This window comes from Pseudorasbora parva, chromosome 24 (genome assembly GCF_024679245.1).
Source record: "Pseudorasbora parva isolate DD20220531a chromosome 24, ASM2467924v1, whole genome shotgun sequence".
Classification (NCBI taxonomy): Eukaryota; Metazoa; Chordata; class Actinopteri; order Cypriniformes; family Gobionidae; genus Pseudorasbora; species Pseudorasbora parva.
Window position 1 is genome coordinate 4,459,589 of NC_090195.1, and position 21,795 is coordinate 4,481,383.

Genomic DNA, 21,795 nt, shown 5'->3' on the forward strand with positions numbered 1-21,795 from the left:
TCACCCAAAAATGAAAACATCGTCATCACTCAAGTTTTTCTAAACATCAATTTATTTCTAATTGCGACTTTCTCACAATCAAAACGCTCTCCCTTACAATTGAGAGATATAAAGTTAGTCAGAATTGTGAGTTATGAAGTCAGTCAGAATGGTAAGATATAAAGTCAGAATTGTGAGATATAAAGTCAGAATGGTGTGATATAAAGTCAGAATTGAAATATAAAGTCAGAATTGTGAGATGTAAAGTCATAATTGTGAGATATAAAGTCATAATTGTGTGATATAAAGTCAGAATTGTGAGATATAAAGTCAGAATTGTGAGATATAAAGTCAGAATTGTGAGATATAAAGTCAGAATTATGAGATATAAAGTCAGAATTATGAGATATAAAGTCAGAATTGTGAGATATAAAGTCAGAATTATGAGATATAAAGTCAGAATTATTAGATATAAAGTCAGAGTTATGAGATATAAAGTCAGAATTATTAGATATAAAGTCAGAATTATGAGATATAAAGTCAGAATTGTGAGATATAAAGTCAGAGTTATGAGATATAAAGTCAGAATTATGAGATATAAAGTCAGAATTATGAGATATAAAGTCAGAATTATTAGATATAAAGTCAGAATTATTAGATATAAAGTCAGAGATATGAGATATAAAGTCAGAATTATTAGATATAAAGTCAAAGTTATGAGATATAAAGTCAGAATTATGAGATATAAAGTCAGAGTTATAAGATATAAAGTCAGAGTTATGAGATATAAAGTCAGAATTATGAGATATAAAGTCAGAATTATGAGATATAAAGTCAGAATTATTAGATATAAAGTCAGAATTATGAGATATAAAGTCAGAATTATTAGATATAAAGTCAGAATTATTAGATATAAAGTCAGAATTATTAGATATAAAGTCAGAATTATGAGATATAAAGTCAGAATTATTAGATATAAAGTCAAAATTGTGTGATATAAAGTCAGAATTATTAGATATAAAGTCAGAGTTATGAGATATAAAGTCAGAATTATGAGATATAAAGTCAGAATTATGAGATATAAAGTCAGAATTATTAGATATAAAGTCAGAATTATGAGATATAAAGTCAGAATTATGAGATATAAAGTCAGAATTATTAGATATAAAGTCAGAATTATTAGAAATAGTCAGAATTATTAGAAATAAAGTCAGAATTATTAGATATAAAGTCAGAATTATGAGATATAAAGTCAGAATTATGAGATATAAAGTCAGAATTATGAGATATAAAGTCAGAATTATGAGATATAAAGTCAGAATTATTAGATATAAAGTCAGAATTATTAGAAATAGTCAGAATTATTAGAAATAAAGTCAGAATTATTAGATATAAAGTCAGAATTATGAGATATAAAGTCAGAATTATGAGATATAAAGTCAGAATTATTAGATATAAAGTCAGAATTATGAGATATAAAGTCAGTCAGAATTGTGAGATATTTGAAAGAATGTTGGTGACTAAACCAAAAAGTAGCCACTGACTTCCATCAACTGTTTTATTACCAAAACATTCTTTAAAATATTTTTCTTTGTGTTCAACAGAAGAAACTCATACAGGACTGGAACATCAGGGTGAGAAAATGATGACAGCATTTACATTTTTGGGTGGGCTGTCCCTTTAAAGCTGGAGAGGAAATATTTGTTTGTGACTGACTTGAGACGATGTTGTTAGTGTTGAAAATTAACATTCTTGATTAAATATGAATCTTATTGGACAAGTGCTACAGCTAATTTTGCTGATAATATTATTTTGAAACAATAAACAACACAAATTCAGCGCAATCTATATAAACTAATTTAAAAACAGTGATTTAAAAAATAAAATGGTAAATTTGGGTATATGACAAAAAAAGAATCGGTGAATCATTTAATCGGTTCACTGAACAAACCACTCGAACCGAGCGATTCACTAAAAATGATTCAACGCTACTGCCAACCCAGTGTTATGTTTCAAAATCCTTCACATAGCCTACATTCAGAAGAAGCTGATTAAATATTCTTCCGTCGTAATCCTTCACCCGGTGTGAATAGACGAGATGCCATTCATTGGACTTTAACTGCGACGAGGCCACGCCCCCTGCTGCTGCTGTGGGCGGGGTTTAAAGTTCAGTCCCGTTCTGAAACTCCTGCGCTGGAGCTCAGTCAGCAGCTGTGCGCGCGGTGTCAGCGAGTCACACTGCTCAATTTCTGATCTGCAGAAACAGAGGGAAAGCTAAGTTTACAGATCAGTATTTAAGACCAGAAAACAATATGGAATCAATAGTTATCCGTCGCGTTTAAATATAACTTCGGAACAGCAGCGAGGAAGAAGGACTTTACGCACGCGCCTCTGGATAACCGCAGCGTCTCCTCGCGCAGTGATGATGGAGGTTTGTCGGCTTCAGGAATTTAGCGCTTTGGATTTCATTTCTCACGGGTTTTACGACGGCCAGTTACTCCGAGGACCAGTGTAGCTGGAGGGGAAGGTAAATATCATCTAAACGGAGTTAAATGCCTTCTGCTGGTTTTTAATTCGTTGCGTTTATTTTTTACATTTTGTCCCGGAATGCATTGCTTTTTAATGCTATTGCAGGAGTTTTGTGCACATTTTAAGTATGCATTTGTCACATATTGTGTATAATAGTAAAATAATTACAGTGTAAGTGCAATACTCCGTGAATGTGCCTGAATTGCATATCTATCTATCTATCTATCTATCTATCTATCTATCTATCTATCTATCTATCTATCTATCTATCTATCTATCTATCTATCTATCTATCTATCTATCTATCTATCGTTATCCTCAGATAGATAGATACTATCTATCTGAGGATAGTTTGTGGATAGTCAAGTTTTGGATTATCATTGTGTGCAAAAAGCAAGGGTAAATGTATGCAGATAGGGTAAATTAAGTTATTATTAAGTTACTTATAGTTAATAAAATATAGGGAAGAAATAAAAATATAGGAAATGTGATCATCAAGGGTTGCAATGGCTGTTTCTATTAGTGCGGTAAGTTTAAAAGACTGCAGTGATTGTAACCAGTAGGGGGCGTTGAACTTTTCCTGCAACTTTAATACCCACCGGACAAATTCTAGTTTCAAGTTTCAAGTTTATTTGTCATGTGCACAAGAAGTCAGTGAAAAATTGTAAGATGAACTGGTTGTGGTGAGACACGGGTATTGTGCAGCAGTACAACACAGGAAAAAAACACAGATATCAGAAATGACTTTTCCAGCTGCACCTGACCAATAAAGACTAGCACTTAACTATCCAATTACATTTTCTGTTTGTTTTGTTTGTTTAAAAAAAAAAAGTGTATTGTGCTCGATTAACTGAGACTTCTTACAGCACTTGCAGGCCCTTGTTTGTTTTAGTTGCTTCTATTCTACTCTTTTGTAAGTCGCTTTGGATAAAAGCATACAGCGGCACCAAATTTTGGGCCCTGGATACAAACCATCTTGCTGGGCCCCTGTACCAAATACCATAGTGATACCAATGGGTGGGGTATTGCATTTTTATGATAAAAACACTTAAAATGTAAACAAAATAAGCCACACTCTGAGTAATGTATATAGAAAATATACCGCCTCGGGCCCTGGGTACTCGGTACTTTACCCCCCCAGTCCGACGCCCCTAAAAGCGTCTGCTAAATGATTAAATGTGACTCAATATGCTTGAGTGTGGATGAATTCCTCTGGTTTTCCTCTCTGCAGTGGTCTCTCTCAGGCGGTGAAGAACGTGGAGCAGGTTTGGCTGAGGTGTGCGGAGGGTTCGGTGGAGTGGCTGTACCCCGCTGGAGCGCTGCGCCTCACCCTCTCGCCCCGTCTGCCGTGGAGCTCCATGGTTCTGGGCGAGTCCAACAGGAGCCCGGTGTCGGCCTGCATCAAGCCGGATCAGCACTGGGGTGGAGCACAGCTCTATCTGGAGCGAGACGGCGTCCTGGAGCTCCTGGTGGGAGATGAGACATCCGAAACGCCCAGCCTGGCCCGAGTGCGCTGCTTCAGCGCCGTGCCCGGGGAACGAACAGCCCTCTTCCTGCAAGCAACACCCCATCAGGACATCAGCAGACGCATCGCAGCCTTTCGCTACGAGCTCAGAGGGGATTGGGCGGCGCAGCCTTTAGTCAACACGGATCCGGCTGGCATTGAAGGTGAAGATGCATAACACTACACATAATGCAACAATGACTTGAATGAACATGGACATTTCTGAGCATTACCCTGCAGACGAGTCTCATCCCATTCAAGCACTGTTAAACGGTGCTAGCTTAAAGAGATAGTTCACTTTAAAATGAAAATTCTGCCATCCTTTACTCACCCTTAAGTTGTTTCAAACCTGAACACAAGGGAAGATATTTTGAAGAATGTCAGTAACCAAAGAGTCCATAGTAAGAAAAAAAAATACTGTGGAAGTCAATGGCTCCAGTTAACTGATTGGTTACTGACATTCTTCAAAATATCTTCCCTTTGTGTTCAGCTGAAGAAAGAAATTCATACAGGTTTGAAACAACTTGAGGGTGAGTAAAGGATGACAGAATTTTCATTTTAAAGTGAACTATCCCTTTAAGCTGATGATACACAGGGCAACTTTTTTGAGCAATGTTCCTGAAAGATGTCTCTGGGGCCTTTTCTCCATTGAGAATGGGCAAAACATTTCTATCTGGATATCCAAAGAGAAATGTGTTGCCCATTACCAATAGGAAAAAGCCCACAGCAACATCTTTCAGAAACATTGCTCAAAAAAGTTGCCCTGTGTATCATCAGCTTTTCGAGATGAAGTTCTCCTAAATTAGTTTGAGTTGCCCTTTGACCTCTGGGAGGATGGGGGTGCAGAACGAGGGCCATTCATGAACAGAGCATTCATTGCAACTTCAACGAGACTTGAACTTTAGACTAATGCATTCTAGAGTAGATCCGCCATGTGAAGAATCCCACAACTTGCTTCCTGAAAGGCGCTAATTCGTCACTTTTACTTTGCGACCTGTAACTGTAGCTCTGCGATTATTTAAATGTAACATTTTAGGTAATCTCAGCTGGGCAGCTCCTTCCAGCCAGTTGTGAGAAATGGGGGAGGGAGCCTTCAGATTCAGAGAGCGGAAAAGACGAGAGGGGAGGAGGGAGAGAAAGACAAAAGCTTAGTATGGAGGGAGGGGGGGGTCGTCTCTATAGTGAGCCATTTCAGAGAATTGCATGAGAGCACAGTCGCCGTGGTTACGGGGGGGTTGGGGGGAAACTACGCAACTGAAAAGCGGATCTTTTGTTCCGAGTTTTGGGAGCAGAGAGGAGACAGGGAAGGACGTTTAAAGTTTTAAAGAGCCAACAACTTTCTCTCTCTCACTCCCACACGGACACCTGATGTGTAAGCTGCATTCGTTTCAACTTCTAATCATGACGACTTTAGGTAGAGCTCAACTTTAACTAATGCTTAACCAATACGGCTGAAATATGAGTGCAGAAAGGATGCGAGTAGAGATAATGTTATCAGCCACACTGTACAAATAAAGAAATAAATAGTTTCTTTAAAAAAAAAAAAGTCGAATCAACTTGAATGCTTAAGTCATTTCAACTTAAATTACATAAAACTGAAAATGAGTTAAATTTTAAAAAGTTGAACTTATTTTGATGAGTTAAAGCAATGTATAAACATATGTTGTCATTACTTATTGATTGTATATCAATAAGTATATATTTACAGTGCTATATTAATTTAAATCTAAATTTTAATTAAAACTGTAAACAAATAAATCAATAAAAATGATATAAACTATATAGACATACTAAAATAATTAAATAATTCCAAAAATATACCATAAAATTACAGAAAATGTAACTAAAATTAACAGATTCAAAATATGAATACAAACTACAATAGTTTCTGAATGAAACTAAAATAAAACTGAACACTGAACCAAAACTATATACCACATATTAATTTGTGGTGATTTTACAAAAATAATTAATTTTTGAATCGTATAAATTTAAATTGATGGCATTTTACATTAAATGTGACATATTTCTTAATATATTTTTGTGTTATATAGAAATTTCAATGTTGAGTTCGAGTTCAATATTGAAGAAAAAAAAATGTAACCATAATAATAATAATAAATTTTATTTATAATGCACTTTATATTAAACAAAATCTCAAAGTGCTAAAACCATGACCGAAGACATTCAGATTAGCCTAAATCCCTCGTTTCAAAGGAGTTAAGTCAGATACTTTGACTAGAAACTATAGTCACCATGGTCAGTTTCTGTAAGCACATCTATACAAACATCTTCCAAACGACACAACCGTGAAATAATGAGATGTTTAGTGTCGGTCTGGGTTGGTTTTAGAAGATCAGCTGTTCAGTTTGCTGACTTTACTAGCCCATATAGATCAGCTAAAGGGACAATAGAGAGGAAGAAAGGAAGTGTTAGGATCTGGAAAGAGGAGATGCATTACACACCTCTCTCATGAGCTTTGATGAGGTGAGATGGCTCACACCTATCAGAAGGTCATTCACCTCCATCACACCTCCACTGCAGAGCCGTAAAGCAGCAGCTGCGCTCTGAGTCTCACATCTCTCTCTCTCTCTCTCTCTCTCTCTCTCTCTCTCTCTCTCTCTCTCTCTCTCTCTCTCCCTCTCTCTCTCTCTCTCTCTCAGGAGCCTGCAGGCCGTGCAACAACACTGAGATTCTGATGGCTGTGTGCACTAGTGACTTTGGTGAGTATTTGAATTGAGTTATTCTTCTACTTTATTAGGATAAAGGTGTCTTTATCCAAAGCAATCAGCAGGATGTTTCCACCAAGGGTGCATAGCAAAAACCTCAAACCCTCAACCGTCAGAATCCAGTCCAGATCTAAACCCTCATCGCCACACTTTCTGGAGGTTCAGCTAAAGATCTGGACTGGCAGCACTAAAGGTTACAGGTTCAAACCCAAGGAAGGGTCAGACCTTCTGTCTGAAAGGTTCTGCCATTTTAGTATAATTAAGATAATATTTAGTTTTTTATTAATATTTTGAATTAAAAAAATATTTGTATATTTTCCATTTTATTTTTATTGTTTAAAAAAATATGTCTATATAATGGTTTTTGTTTTTTAAATTTCAGTTTGTTATTTTTATTTATTTTAGTATCGCTGAGGTACTATTAGTATTCTTATTAACATTTTGAATTAGATTTAATATAACATTTTTTAATTTATTTTTTAAAATATGTTTTTCAGTTTTTTACATTTCAGTTTAATTTATTATTATTATTATTATTTTTTTAGGATCATTGAGATCCTATCTATTATCTCGAATTAGATTTTATTTTTATATTTCCCATTTTAAAACATTTTAAGTTGTGTTTTGTCATTTAAAAAAAAAGTCTATATAGTTTTTATAAATTTTATTCAGTTTTGGTTTTTTTATATTTTCGTTTAAGTTATTCTTATTTTTATTTATTTCAGTATCATTGAGATACTATTACACTTTTATTATAATATATTTGTATATTTATTATATTTTCCATTTTAATTTAAAATGTAAAGTTGTTTTTTGACATTTAGCGTTTTTTTTTAAATGTCTATATAGTCTATATATATACATATATATATATTAATTACTTTTTTTTATATATTATAGTTTTTTTGTATTTTATTTCAGTTAAATTTAAAGTAACAATAAAAAAAAAAATGGTTTTAGTTGTAGTTTGCTTCACAACAGATTACTCCTTGCAAATTCTGACTGTAAATTACTTCGGATAAAAGGACATTTCTGATTTATTCACGCCAAAACCTTAATCCAGTTGGTAAATAAAGTCCCATCCGGCTTTAATATCTGGCTTAGAAGGAAATCGTAAACCAACCAAAGGAGCAAAATCTAAGGTTTGATGTTAATTAGCAAAATGTGAACTTTATCAGTCTGCCGAACTTAAAACTTTATCAGATTTATCAATCTGCCCGTACTAATGTGTTTTCTCTCTGTGTTCTCAGTGGTCCGAGGGAACATCCGTTCAGTGGAGACGGACTCAAATTTGAAAGCGGCAGTGATCAAAGTGAGTGCAACGCGAGTTTACCGGCAGAAGTTTGCGTTGTTCCCTGACTCGGGGCGTCTGACCCGGTCTGGGGAGATCCGTACACCTCTGCAGTGCGGCGTTCGGCCCGGCGCTGGGAGCTTCCTGTTTACCGGCCGTGTGCACTTTGGGGAGGCGTGGCTCGGTTGTGCTCCACGTTATAAAGACTTCCTGAAGGCGTACGAGCAGGCCAAACAATCCCTAATGATCCCCTGCACTCTGGTGAACGACTGACGGAAGAACAGCGGTCACGGGCGGGCGAAACTTGACGGACCCTAGAGTCAGATTCACAGGGTCTGAGATGAAACTCCTGAACGGAAAGAACGAATAAAGGGGTTTAGGAGAACAGAAGACACTGAGACACAGAAACAAACAAGGAGGAACTCTCAGTGCAGATCACTGGATCAAGATGGATATCTGAAGGACATTTGGGGTTATTATCTGATTCCACCGGTTTAACCCTGAACTGATGGGCCTCTATTTTTACTCTCAGGAAATTGTGTCTTTGGACACTTTGATATGATTATGAACGTCATATCATTGAAATATCCAAAGTCATGGTGTTGGGGACAAACTCTGCTCCCACCTCGTGGGTTGAGTTGGTTAATAAGCTGAACGCAATGCATGTAGCGCAGTCGTCTTTTGCAGTATTTGACGCCACCGGAAAAACCCTATTGATTTGTCATCCTTTATATGAAAAAGATTTTAAACACTCTGTTTTTGTATTGAGAGTATATATTTTTTCCACATAAGATTTAAAAATAAAATAAAAAGTGTCTATTTTCTAAATTTGCACTGGTGAAAGGAGGGGAACTGGCGATATCTGGATGCTGCAAGCACTGAGAAACCAAAACGCATCTATATGTAGCATAGCAAAAGAAGTTTTATATAAATATATATTCTATAATATGAAATCAGCTATGTTTATATGCTAACAGACTGAGAATAGCATGCAGCTAATATGAAAATGGATACAATAGCAATAGTATATTAATTATTCTGTGTCTACAGATAGCATGTGCTGATTACCTCACGGTTAACGTCACCGCTAGTTTGCTTTGATGTTGCTAACCGATAGCATTTAGCATTCGGGTTGTGCTAGCTTGAGAAGTTCAGAGCACAAAAAACATCAACAAAGGTGCATTCACACTGACAACGCCATCATTTTTCCATCAATTTTGCGCACTGGTTGCATTTGGACAAAGTTGAGCCGTTTATGCAAATGAGCAGTGCCGCAATGACCAATGGGAGTGTGGACATTGAAGGTCATGTGACGCTGTATTCTCTCCCGATTAAACTGTTGTCAGTGTGAACGCACATTAACAGGGTATATGCTCACAAATCTGGATTTTATTTGTAGTTAAAATATATAATCTATAAAGATAATTTAACGTCTGAAATAACACTCTCTGTAAAGCTTGTCAACGCGCTCAAACTGTGGACTTGTGTACCAAAACATTGACTGCTGGTCTCAGGCTGGACTGCAAGCACTGTCCTGTGTTTAATTCTGCTTATCTGCTATTGCTCTTGTCTTTATGTTGTGCCTCATTTCCATTCACTGTCAGCGATGGACGTGCACTAAACCAACGAATGGATGAACCAAACACGGAGCGCGGACCGACATGCGAAGCTGCCATATTTTTATGTTGCCTGTGTTTTTGTTATTAGTGTGTCTTTAAAACCAATGTGACTGCTGTGTGTAAAGTAAATGTATATGTCTGTTTATGTGGATATCAATGTATATAAGATGTTTTAGAGTTTTAAAACTGGATGAAGAAATATTCTGTTAACATTGTAGAGTTTGTATGAAAGTTTGTTTAAAAAATATACAATTATAAAGAACAAAAATCATTGAATTTGTTTTTGTCTGGTTTCTGAATTACTGAGATGTATAGTAAAAAAACAAGGTGTTATATAAAGAATATATATATAATGTATGTATGTATATATGTATATATTCTTTATATATACTTTATATATATATATATATTCTTTATATATACTTTTTATATATATATATATATATATATATATATATATATATATATATATATATATATATAAAGAAATATCTGAAATGTCACAATATTTATAAACAGACATTTTTTAATTATTCATAATACAATTTTACACTTAAGTTTCTTATGCTCATAAAGCTTTTATTTATTTGATTAAAATAAATAATATTGTGAAATATTATTACAATTTAAAATAATTAGATTAAAGATATTAATTCAATTAAATATATTAAATATATAAATTCAATATAAATAAATAAAATATATTGTTTTCTATTGAATATATTGTAAAATGACATTTATTTGTGAGATCGAAGCTGAATTTTTAGCATCATTACTCCAGTCTTCAGTGTCACATGATCCTTCAGAAATCATTCTGATTTCATAAATTCAACATTTATGATTATTATCAATGTTGAAAAAAGTTGTGCTGCTATTTTTCAGGATTCTTTGATTAATAGAAAGCATTTATTTATATTTTGTAACATTATAAATGTTATAAATCAGTCACATTATAAATGTTATAAAACATTATAAATCAGTCTTTACTGATCAACTTAATGCATCCTTGCTGAATAAAAATATTAATTTCTTTAAAAAAGTTTTACTGACCCCAAACATTTGTTGGGTAACTTAACTATAAAAAAAGGACAAACAGTCAGAATAAAAGGTTAAGCTGCTGTAACACTGACCATGTTTCACTGTATTATTATTATTATTATTAGCATATGTACAAACTTATACTGTAGTTTTAAGGTGAATAACAGGAAAATGAGGAAGGGTGTTGGTGAGCTGTCTAGGGTGTGCGAGTGTGTGTGTGTGTGTGTGTGTGTGTTCAGGTGGCCTTTCAAGAGCTCCAGAGATAGAACAGGAAATGAGTGCAGCCCAGCCCGCATACAGGAGCTCTCTGACCTGGATTGTGTTCATTTATATCTACTGACATCCACCACCATCACACACATAAACACACACACACAAACGCACACATTCATTTTGCTAATTAACATCATCACAAACTTCATTTCAACCCAATAACTCTCAACGTAACCGGCACTTCTAGCCCTGGACGCTAGAGTTTGGTCAATCAAGCATTTAAGTTAAGCGGAAATATCCAATATAGCGTAAAACTGACACAAAACAGCCTGTTAAATATCAGCACTTTATAAATAAACATACTTTCAGATATTATAATATAAGTATTTATATTAAAAAAGTGTGTGGATGTTTAGAAGATGGAATATACAGTTTGTACAGTATAAAATAATATCTCTATGGAAATAAATAAGGAAACAAGCTGATGATAAATCATACAGAATGAGTTATTTTGAAAATGCCTGTAGTGTGATGGGTAGGTTTAGAGGTTGTGTGTGTTCCTTGTATGGCAATACATGTGAGGACACAAATGTCCTCACTTATATAGTAAAATATGAAAATGACTCACTAGTGAGGACATTTGACTTGTCCTTAAAAAGGCGTATAAATCGGCCAAAACAAGTTTTTATTTAAATCTGTTGTTTTGCACGTTTCTGTGATGGGTAGGTTTAGGGATAGGGGTTGGGTTAGGGGATAGAAAGTATCATTAACCTGATATAAAATCAATGGAAGTATATGTAATGTCCTCACTAATATAGTGAAACAAACGTGTGTGTGTGTGTGTGTGGTATACAGGGATGCAAAGGTATACGTTACACCCCACAAAGCTGGCAATATACAAAATCTTTGTCCATATGAGGACATTTTTTGGTCCCTAGCTTAAAAACAGCTTATAAATCACTCTTTAAAAAATGCTTAAAGTTTTATAGAAATAAAAAACATGTTTGTTTATAATATAAAAAACTTGTTTGTGCCCCTAAATAAAACAATTTAAAAGATAACTGCGACTTTTTATCTCTTAATTCTGACTTCTTTTCTCAGATTTGTGAGATAAAAAGTCGCAGTTATCTTTTTTTCATTTTTATTCAGTGATGGAGACAAGCTTCAATACAAAAGTGACAGACATTTATAATGTTACAGAAAGTTTTCCATTTGAAATAAATGCTGTTCTTTTGAACTTTCGATTCACCAAATAATCCTGAAAGCAAAAATGAAGCAATAACTGTGCACTTTTCAACATTGAAAATAATCCTACATTTTTCTTTGTGCATCAGATCATCATATGAGAATGATTTCTGAAGGACCATGCGACAATGATGCTGAAAATTCAGCTTTGATCTCAGGAATAAATTACAGTGCACTATATTAACATTAATATAGTTACAATAATAATCTGCTGTATTTTTGTTAAAATAAATGCAGCCTTGGTGAGTGAAAGAGACTTCTACAGACCTCAAACATATAGGGCTATTAGTTCAATCAGATGTTTATCTCATGACTGAGGTTCTAGCATGAATATCTTCTTAAGGCACTAGATCCCTGCTGTGTGTGTTAGTATGCCGATATAACACTTCAACCCCCCAAGAGAACACGACTTCTCCAGGAACACACTTTTGTTCCTTAAGGGTCTGCAGATGGCTCTAATCCCATTAAAATGCGGAGGGAAACCCAAGTGTGTGTGTGATTGAGTGTGTAGAGCAGAGCTCCTTAGGTCGGGGTGGGCAGTGTCTTTCTCATTTCCCGCCAAAATGACCCTAATTATCACATCACACAAATTACACAGTTCCACAGAAAAACATCTTAGCAAGCAACTTCTAAAAGCCATGACACTAGCCGCGTGTACAGACAACTTTCTTCTGATATCCCAATTCTACCTTTAAACCTTTCGATTTACTTCTCACCTCATGTAGACTACAAATGCATCGTCTCATTGAGATTTATGTAATCTTAAACATATTCCCTCTCCTTTTCTGCTGACATTTATTCAACATTGGTTTTAAATCATAAAAAAACTACAACAAACCTCTCCTAATATTAAAAACAACACTGTCACATGTCTTTCAACTTGCTCAGCAATAACATCAACTGGACATTTCGTCACCTTTGTTTCCTTGTATGTGAAAGGTTGAAGCCGTTTCTGTCGCCAAAAAAAAAAATGTTTGTGTGGAAGCGCTCATTACACAAACAGCTGATCAAAAAATAAAACCATAGCGTGCATTATTCGCGCGTCAAAATCACGTTTAGTGTGAAAGGAACTTTATCCCAGATGTTTCCAAGAATGCTTAAAAATGTTTAAATCAAATTTTGTAGAAACCATGGAAACACCAAAGCTGCTTTAATATCTGATGTGTTTTATTAGACAGGTGAACCACTGTTTGGAGGCATTCATGGCCAGAAAACGAATCATTGTTTTCCAGCTCATCTTATTGTTTAAATCTGGTTTTCTTGATTTACCGCAAGTACCGTTTTACCATGCATAATATCGATCTACCTAATATCTTAAGAAGTGGAAGCGGCGACTGTGGCATAATAAAAGCTCCATGAACTCAATGCTTCATCAAGCGGGGCCTTTGTTTTGAATAAGCGACCTCTAAAGTCCAGAAAAGTGAAGCCGAAGCGTCTCGATCGCCCCCTGGTGGTTGCTCCCCATATGGCTCATAAACCCAGCCCTCTCCGGTCAATGTCGCGGGACAAACTAAACAATCTAAATACACTTTAAAATATTTGTTTTCAAAGGTGGTTTCTGTCAGTTTAGGTAGTTTTTATCATGCTGATGTCATTTAAAGTGTTTGTTTTATTGAATAAGTTAGTTTTAATTAGTTATTTGATGCTATAAAAACGGGGGTGTGACATCATGATTGACAGCTGAGATTGGTGGTGTTTTTCAGCATTTTTGGGAGGATATTGGAGCTTTAGATTTTATTTCTACATTTCTGTTTATTTCACACTGACAAACTGAGTTTGATCTGCAGTAAACTGTATTAACAGATATGGCGGGAGTGTGGGCAGGGTTTTGATATTGCGGCTCTACTTCCTGTCCAATTCAGCGCCATATTCGAACATTGGCGGCTTCACTTTTCTTCAGTGGAAGATAGTGAAGGTACGTTTTTTTTTTTTTATGGTCTATGGTCCAGACGGTGTAGTTACAATTTTAATCAACCAAACCTTGACCTCTCAAGCCAAATATTGCAACTTGAATAAGCCAATGGCGTGAGGCTTTAGCAGGACTAGTGTTTAACACAGGGGTTTTCAAAATGGGGTCCGGGGACCCCCAGGGGTCCTCAGAAGGTTCTAAGGGGGTCCCAGAAAAATGCCAGATAATTAAAAGACAACGCAAAAATAGATAAATAAAAAAAATCAGTCATTTTTGACTGAAACATGCACCAGCAGGTTGAGCGAGATTTAAAAGCCTCTATGGTTGCTTAGCAACTGCATAGCAACACCCTGGTAACAAGCAAACATTCTGTTTTCATTTTACACTGTAAAAAATTGCTGAAGGATTTACTTTGAAAAATTAGATTGAAATTTTAAATTCGAAAGACTGAAATAGTATTTTCATGTACATTTTTACAGTGAAGTTTTCTCACTATAGTCCCCTTTATCATGCTCGCTGGGTTCGTAGAGCAGAATTCTTAATGCGGTACGCAAGCTGCTTACCGACTCATACATTTATTGTGAAAGTTGATTATACAACACATTTTTAACTCAACACCTTCTTCAGGTTTATACGTCCAACATTAACTATATCCAGGGATGGGCAGTATTTCAAATACATGTATTTAAAATACGTATTTGAAATACAAAATACTATTTTGTATTTTGTATTTTAAAGCCTTTGGAAAAAATCGAATGTAATTTGTATTTAAATACATTTAAGATGAGTATTTTTGTATTTTCAAAATACTCAAAATACTTTGAGCCAGGCAACCTCTTTAACAGGAGCTGTTTTCATGCATCTACTAGTTCAGACCAGACACGCCCCTCCCCCCAACATTCATTCAGGTGAGCCGCAGCTGTACAGCCCTAGCCTGACAAGCCAGACCCACATCAAGATGTTTGGTCTGGAAACTCACCATAGACAGGGCTCAATCCGAGGGGCGGATAAACTAAACGGTTGTCTTTCAAACTCCCTCTGCACGCGATAGGATAGCGCTACAACCATCAACGTGAAGCGGAGCTCATTGATAGATTAAACATTCGCCGTATCCGGTCGGCTAAACTCCGAACACATCTTCCCTTTTTAAGAATGACTTCAGTGCCGTTCTTTGTTCTTTTCTCAGAGAAAAGCTTAACTCAAGTCTTCCAGAGTCACGGCCAAAGCTGATTCGAAAGACCGCCGTTCGCCAGCGTCTGTGTTTACTAGAAGCACGCAAACGCAACTCTGCCGTCATTATGTTAAGCCCCGCCCACCGACTCTATACACGATGTGATTGGCCCGATCAGAGTTTGGTTTTTACAGCTCAGAAGTGTATTGAGAGTTGCTAGACGGCACTCGTGGCAGATTAGATTTGCTGCCGCTAGGGTGCGTCTAGATTTCTAGGCTAGTACAACCCAGCCTTGGATCGGCAACTTTACAAAATTGTTGGAATAAGGTGAGGATGTCATGGTCAATTCTACTTGTTGATTAAAGTAGCTTGTCAAATGTGTTTGAAGTATTAACGTTACTGCATGTTAGGGATGAGTGATATCATATGACAATACATATTGTAGATTCGTAGCAATAATATAAAATGTGAATCGATGGAACTTTTTCTAAATCATTTACATAGATAGGCCTATCAGGGTAAGCACATATATCTGTGCAGCTTTTAGTGGGCAGAAATAAGTGGAATGTTGGAGTGGAAAAAGAAGTGAGGGCGAATGAGTTATTGACGTAATTTGTGTTATTATAACTGCCGCTAAAGGAAATTCAAATTCAAATTGAAAACGAAAGTTTCTAAGCAGTTGCACACATCTAAATGCTTTTTGGCATTCAGAATAGGCCCAGATAGATTACAGCCTAATATGGATACCTTCACTGAATTGCCAATTTCACATGTATTTGGTGTATTTTCAAAATACAAAATACTGTATTTGTATTTAAATACATTTTTCCTCACAGTATTTTGTATTTGTATTTTAAATACATTTCCATGTATTTATGCCCATCTCTGACTATATCCAATTTAAATTTGGAAACAATGTTGTATTTAAAATGTCATACTTACTATTTATCTAACAGTTTAAATGTTTTTTCATACATAAATATATATAGCTGGATTTAAGGGGGTCCCCCATAAAGGTGCATCATATTTGGGGGTCCTTGGCATCGTAAAGTTTGAAAACCCCTGGTTTAAGAAACCTGTCAGGAAACAGTTGCAATTTTTTTTAGTGCACAAATTAAACATGTCATGTTTAAACCTCACATTAACATTGTGAGTTTTAAATTAACCAACACTGATGGGAAATGTGACCTGATGCTACCTGTTTCTCAGGTCAGAGAGAGAGAGAGACAGAGAGAAAACAAAAACTACACAGCGAAATTCACCACAGTTTTCCGCCAGGCACCCGAAACCCATCAGTGACAGACAGAGGCAGATCAGGGTTACGGGTGTTTAAATGTTTCCCTGAGGTACAATCAGTGCCGCTGCTGAAACTCCTGATATAATGGGCAGAATGTGTGAACACATGCAAACAGACTGTGAGAACAGGAACAGAGCCAAAACATGAGGAGCGGTCCGGACCCGCAGAGCCACGTTCTGTTCATGTGCGTTTGTGAGAGAAAAACCTCTGTTCTTTGTCAAGCGGCTACAGGAGGGCGTCTGAATTTTGTCCTAATCATGACACGGATTAAACCACAGAAGTGTGGGAAAAACTCTCGCACCCCCTCCTCTCCTTCTTGCCCATGTACTTTCAAACTTTCCTTCAGGTTATTTTCCTCTAGTTCCCTTGAACCGCTCAGCATGTCATTTCTCTCTATCTCTTCACTCAATCTCTTGATGTTTTGTATTTTATTCTCCTCTCCTCAGCGTTATTGTTCCTCCTCCCTTTATCTACTCACTCCTCAACTCTTCTCTCTCTCTCTCTCTCTCTCTCTCTCTCTCTCTCTCTCTCTCTCTCTCTCTCTCTCCTCCAGACACGTTAAAGAGCTGAAAATCCCTCAGAGCGCTTGATATCAGCCAGCAGGTGCTTCTGACAGAGAGAAGGAGAGAAATGATAACAAAACTATTTTAGAAAGCAACCGAGCAGTTTCTAGCTGATTAAACATTTCATACATGAGCATAACTAGAAAAATATACATTGACTATGGAAATTTGCATTTTAAAAGATTTTATTCATTTCTGATGACATTTCCAGCTTTTCTATGACCATGGGAAGCTTTCAAGACAATTACAATCACTTAAATAAACTATTTAAATTCAAATGATTTCTTTCTGGAAAGGTAAAAGTCCATTGATTTTTTCCCTGGTTCTCAGCCTGTCTGTCTGAATTCACACACTCATTAATTTGATAGTGAGTTCTTCTGTCTCTGCTCAAATTCCTCTCTCACGCGTCCCACATTCTTTCGCTTTTGTCACTTTTTTTCTTTCCTCCGTCTCTCCCCCTCCAGCCTGTTCTCATAAATTACTGTCGTTCACAAGGCTTGTCCCGTCCACTCACACACGCACGCGCTCACACACACACACACACTCTAACACGGGCTGCCGAAGTTTATAAGGCACATATCAACTGAGCATTAAAAATGAGTGAAAACATACACAACATATACTTGTCATATACAACACGCAGGTTAATAAAATGTGAAGTAGTTCCTGTCGAAGACGTACCCAGACACCCAGCTGGAATAATCCATGGCATTCCAATTTTTCCCACTATTCGCGGTATCAGACACACATTCCCAGTTCATCTCAGTGTCACTAAGGGCTCAAAAGATTAGAGCTGGATGATTCATGAATGATCGCTGCATGATGAAAACTACTATATTATACTATACTGATGTTTTACTGTTTATATAAATATAAAATATTATTATAAACATGAACATAAAAAATATTAATAAATGAAATATACAAATATTCACATGCAAATATTTTAATATTTAATAATTGTTATTCAATTTGAATATATTATTTTAGATTAAAATAAAAACATTTATTATTATATATTATGAAATTAATTAAATATTATTGATTAATCATATATATATATATATATATATATATATATATATATATATATATATATATATATATATATATATATATATATATATATATATATATATATATATACACACATTTTATTGTTTATAATATTCTTTTAGATTAAATATTTACAATATCAATATTTTGACATTTTTAATTTTATATATATATATATATATATATATATATATATATATATATATATATATATATATATATAAATCAGTATAATTTATATATTAATTTTCATATAAAATATCTGTAAAATATAAAATAAAAAACTAACTGAAATGTGCCTGAAACAGTGAGGTAACACATGTAAAGCACTTTGCTGGTTGTCTTTCACTCCGGCTCTCTTTGGTGTTACGTTCTCATGATGTCAGCGTGCCGGTGCGGATGCCACCCAGTGTGAGCTGGCACACAGTCGGCTGACCGGCCAGCCCCCGAAACCCCCCGCCAATTACCCTCTCTACCCATCAGCCCCCTCCCCGCCCCTGCTCGTTTCCCAGGGGTTCAGGGGCCACTGTACTCACTACACCCCGTTTCCCATACGCATAATCTTGATTTTTTTTCCCCCGGCTCATAAAGAGGCGCTCGAACCCTCTTAGTCTGCAGCCCATTTCCCAAACACTCTCCCTTTATCTGACAAGCCCACAGCCTCTTTCTGTCTCGCTCGCTCTCTTTCTGTCTTTTCCACGCTCTCTTACTGTGGATAATCCGTGCTATTTTTTTTTTTCTTCCAAGTAATATGCTTTCAAGTTTGCCCTGCAGTATTTCCAACTTCAGATTACTAGGATAGATTCAGTTCTTGGTCACCACGTTTTGCATTTCTGTTTACTATAAGAAAGATGAATTTAATATTCTAACCACACTAAACTAAAACTGTTCATCAAGAGCTTCTGACCTGCAAAACAACTAGCTCATAAAACCACTGCAATTTTGTTTTATTATGCGTCCAAATAACACGTCTGTCTGTCAGTGTCGTATGTTTCTCAGGGATCAGCATGTGTGTGAACTACATGCTCTCTAATGAAATTATCTTAACCCGTCAGACAATTAATTGTCAGGAGCCTTTCATTGTCACAGCCCGTAAAATTGACATAAGCTTTACAAACATTCCACACATAGTTTCTCAGGAAGGAAGAGCAAATTCAATCCCATGCACACACATGCATGAGCGTCTAAAGGACTAAAACACAGCGGTACAAGACATATTGCTGTGTTGTTTCATTTTGATCATTTAACTATAGATGCATCTAATAAATCAAAATCTGTGAAAAGCCCAAAAAACTAATATCTTGAAATAAAACTTTGAGCTTAGCATGAAACACAAGTACACTGTAAAACATTTAGAAAAAAAGTTACCTGGTTGCCTTAAAATTTTGAGTTCATTGAAATTAAAATTGTGAGTTAATACAATAAACATTTTTTTGAAATTTGACAACCTTTATTAAAATATTATTAAAAGATTTTGTAAGCATATTGGGTAATTGTGTGTGTTTTATTTCTGATGACACAGTGAAACATGCCAAATACTGCTATTTTCATGATTTATCACATTTTTTGTGTGGTTCAGATACAATCATATTTTGAGTGTCTATTTATTAAACAAATTTCCTTCATTGTATCAACTTAAAATTTTCATTTCAATAAACTCAAAATTAAGGCAACCAGGTAACTTACTTTTTTAAGTTAAACCAAAATTATTTTTTTACATTGTATAAATACATTTAAAAATGCAAATGACACATTAATGAGTGTTTACATATACAGCAAAATACTGATATTGATCAAAATAATCCTGTTTCAAGGGTTTACATGCAAATCAATAAACCGACAACACATGAAAACCCTCTGAAGTTAAACAGATGTGATGAAGGTTTACATACAAAACAAAATTGAAGTAATAGGCAAAAAAAATCTAAATGTTACAGTTTTACTGAAACCACATAACCGTTAATAAAATGACATTTGGTGTAAGACTGTGCATGTAAACACACTCATTGATTAGCTAACACTGTTATTGATTGCTTTAGTCAAATCTTATCACACAGATATACTTTATTAATCTGAGCTGAAAATGATATTTGCATCTAGTTTTTTTGTTTCAGGTGCAAAAATATATCCAACGGCATTAGCACTATTTCAGTTGTTTATCTCATAACTGCTGTTGATTGATTTATAGAGTGGGCGGGGCTTATGTATTGCTGGACTTTATTTCATAACTGCTGTTGATTGATTTATGGAGTGGGCGGGGCTTATGTATTGCTGGACTATTTCATAACTGCTGTTTTTGAAAGGCTTGTAGAGTGTGCGGGGCTTATATATTGCATTATATCTAATAAATGCTGCTGTTGATTGATTTATGGAGTGAGCAGGGTTTATAAAACCTGCACTATATTTTTAAACTGCTGTTTTGATTGACATGTAGAGTGGGCGGGGCTTATGTATTGCTGGACTATTTCATAACTGCTGTTTTGAGTGATTTGTGGAGTGGGCGGGGCTTATGTATTGCTGGACTATTTCATAACTGCTGTTTTGAGTGATTTGTGGAGTGGGCGGGGCTTATGTATTGCTGGACTATTTAATAACTGCTGTTTTGAGTGATTTGTGGAGTGGGCGGGGCTTATGTATTGCTGGACTATTTCATAACTGCTGTTTTGAGTGATTTGTGGAGTGGGCGGGGCTTATGTATTGCTGGACTATTTAATAACTGCTGTTTTGAGTGATTTGTGGAGTGGGCGGGGCTTATGTATTGCTGGACTATTTAATAACTGCTGTTTTGAGTGATTTGTGGAGTGGGCGGGGCTTATGTATTGCTGGACTATTTCATAACTGCTGTTTTGAGTGATTTGTGGAGTGGGCGGGGCTTATGCATTGCTGGACTATTTCATAACTGCTGTTTTTGAAAGGCTTGTCGAGTGGGCGGGGCTTATAATGCATTATATCTCATAAATGTTGTTGTTGATTGAAAATTGAAAACACTTTAAATCTATAATTCAGTCACTTAAAAGAAGACTCAATGATGTGCAATTGTTTTTAAGTGTTTTAAAAATGTTCTTGTTTGGTCTTGTAAGTTTGTGTTTGTAATTTGCGGCCCATTCTTGGCCAGGACTCTGCTGTGAAAGAGATTTTTAATCTCAGTGAGATTATTCTGGTAAAATAAAAATAAAATGTATATTACTATATATTTAAACCACTGTTTTAAGTGATTTGTTGAGTGGGCGGTGCTTACGTATTGCTGGACTATATTTCATAACTGCTGTTTTTGAAAGGCTTGTGGAGTGGGCGTGGCTTATGGACTCTTGCACTATTTGATCTTCCCTCCTGTGACCCCAGCAGCCTGCGCAGCCGCGTAATCTCCAGTTTATACCTGCACAAAGACGACACACCTGAAGATCACACGCCATATATAAAGTCATTTCCTTTTTATCACAGGTGGGTGTTGAAATACCTGCCCAGGTGATTGTCCACATACTCCTTCAGCTCAGACACCTGCTCCTCGGCAACCGTTGCTCGGGTGATCAGCTGGGCGCGCTCCCTCTCTTGAGCTTCCTGTTGGAATTCGATTAGCAGGGTTATGATAGTGAAGCTGTTGTCATAGTTTCATCTGTGCTTAGATAATATAGACCTTTTTCACACTTCCGCA

General features: G+C 35.8%; 2 protein-coding genes across 6 annotated transcripts in view; one reads left to right on the plus strand and one right to left on the minus strand.

Moving 5' to 3' along the window:
* The window catches only part of ccdc78 (coiled-coil domain containing 78), a 70,010-nt gene that overhangs the window by 30,455 nt on the left and 17,760 nt on the right, over positions 1-21,795 (minus strand). For 2 of the 5 annotated variants that reach the window (XR_010901383.1, XR_010901384.1), the window contains 2 exons: positions 21,601-21,701; positions 21,382-21,519 (listed from right to left, as the gene is read on the minus strand). Coding sequence is in view for 3 of the 5 variants with exons in the window: in XM_067434563.1 (XP_067290664.1) it covers positions 21,393-21,519; positions 21,601-21,701 (228 nt within the window). In the remaining 2 variants the exon portion in view is untranslated. Of the gene's footprint in view, positions 1-19,074; positions 21,520-21,600; positions 21,702-21,795 lie in introns of those variants that run through there. The other 3 variants (XM_067434563.1, XM_067434564.1, XM_067434562.1) reach the window with 3 other exon arrangements.
* On the plus strand, positions 2,099-9,922 carry metrn (meteorin, glial cell differentiation regulator). The gene is made up of 4 exons (XM_067434483.1): positions 2,099-2,506; positions 3,740-4,176; positions 6,676-6,735; positions 7,992-9,922. The coding sequence occupies exons 2-4, from the start codon at positions 3,867-3,869 to the stop codon at positions 8,303-8,305; spliced, it is 684 nt and encodes a 227-aa protein (XP_067290584.1). The 5' UTR covers positions 2,099-2,506; positions 3,740-3,866; the 3' UTR covers positions 8,306-9,922.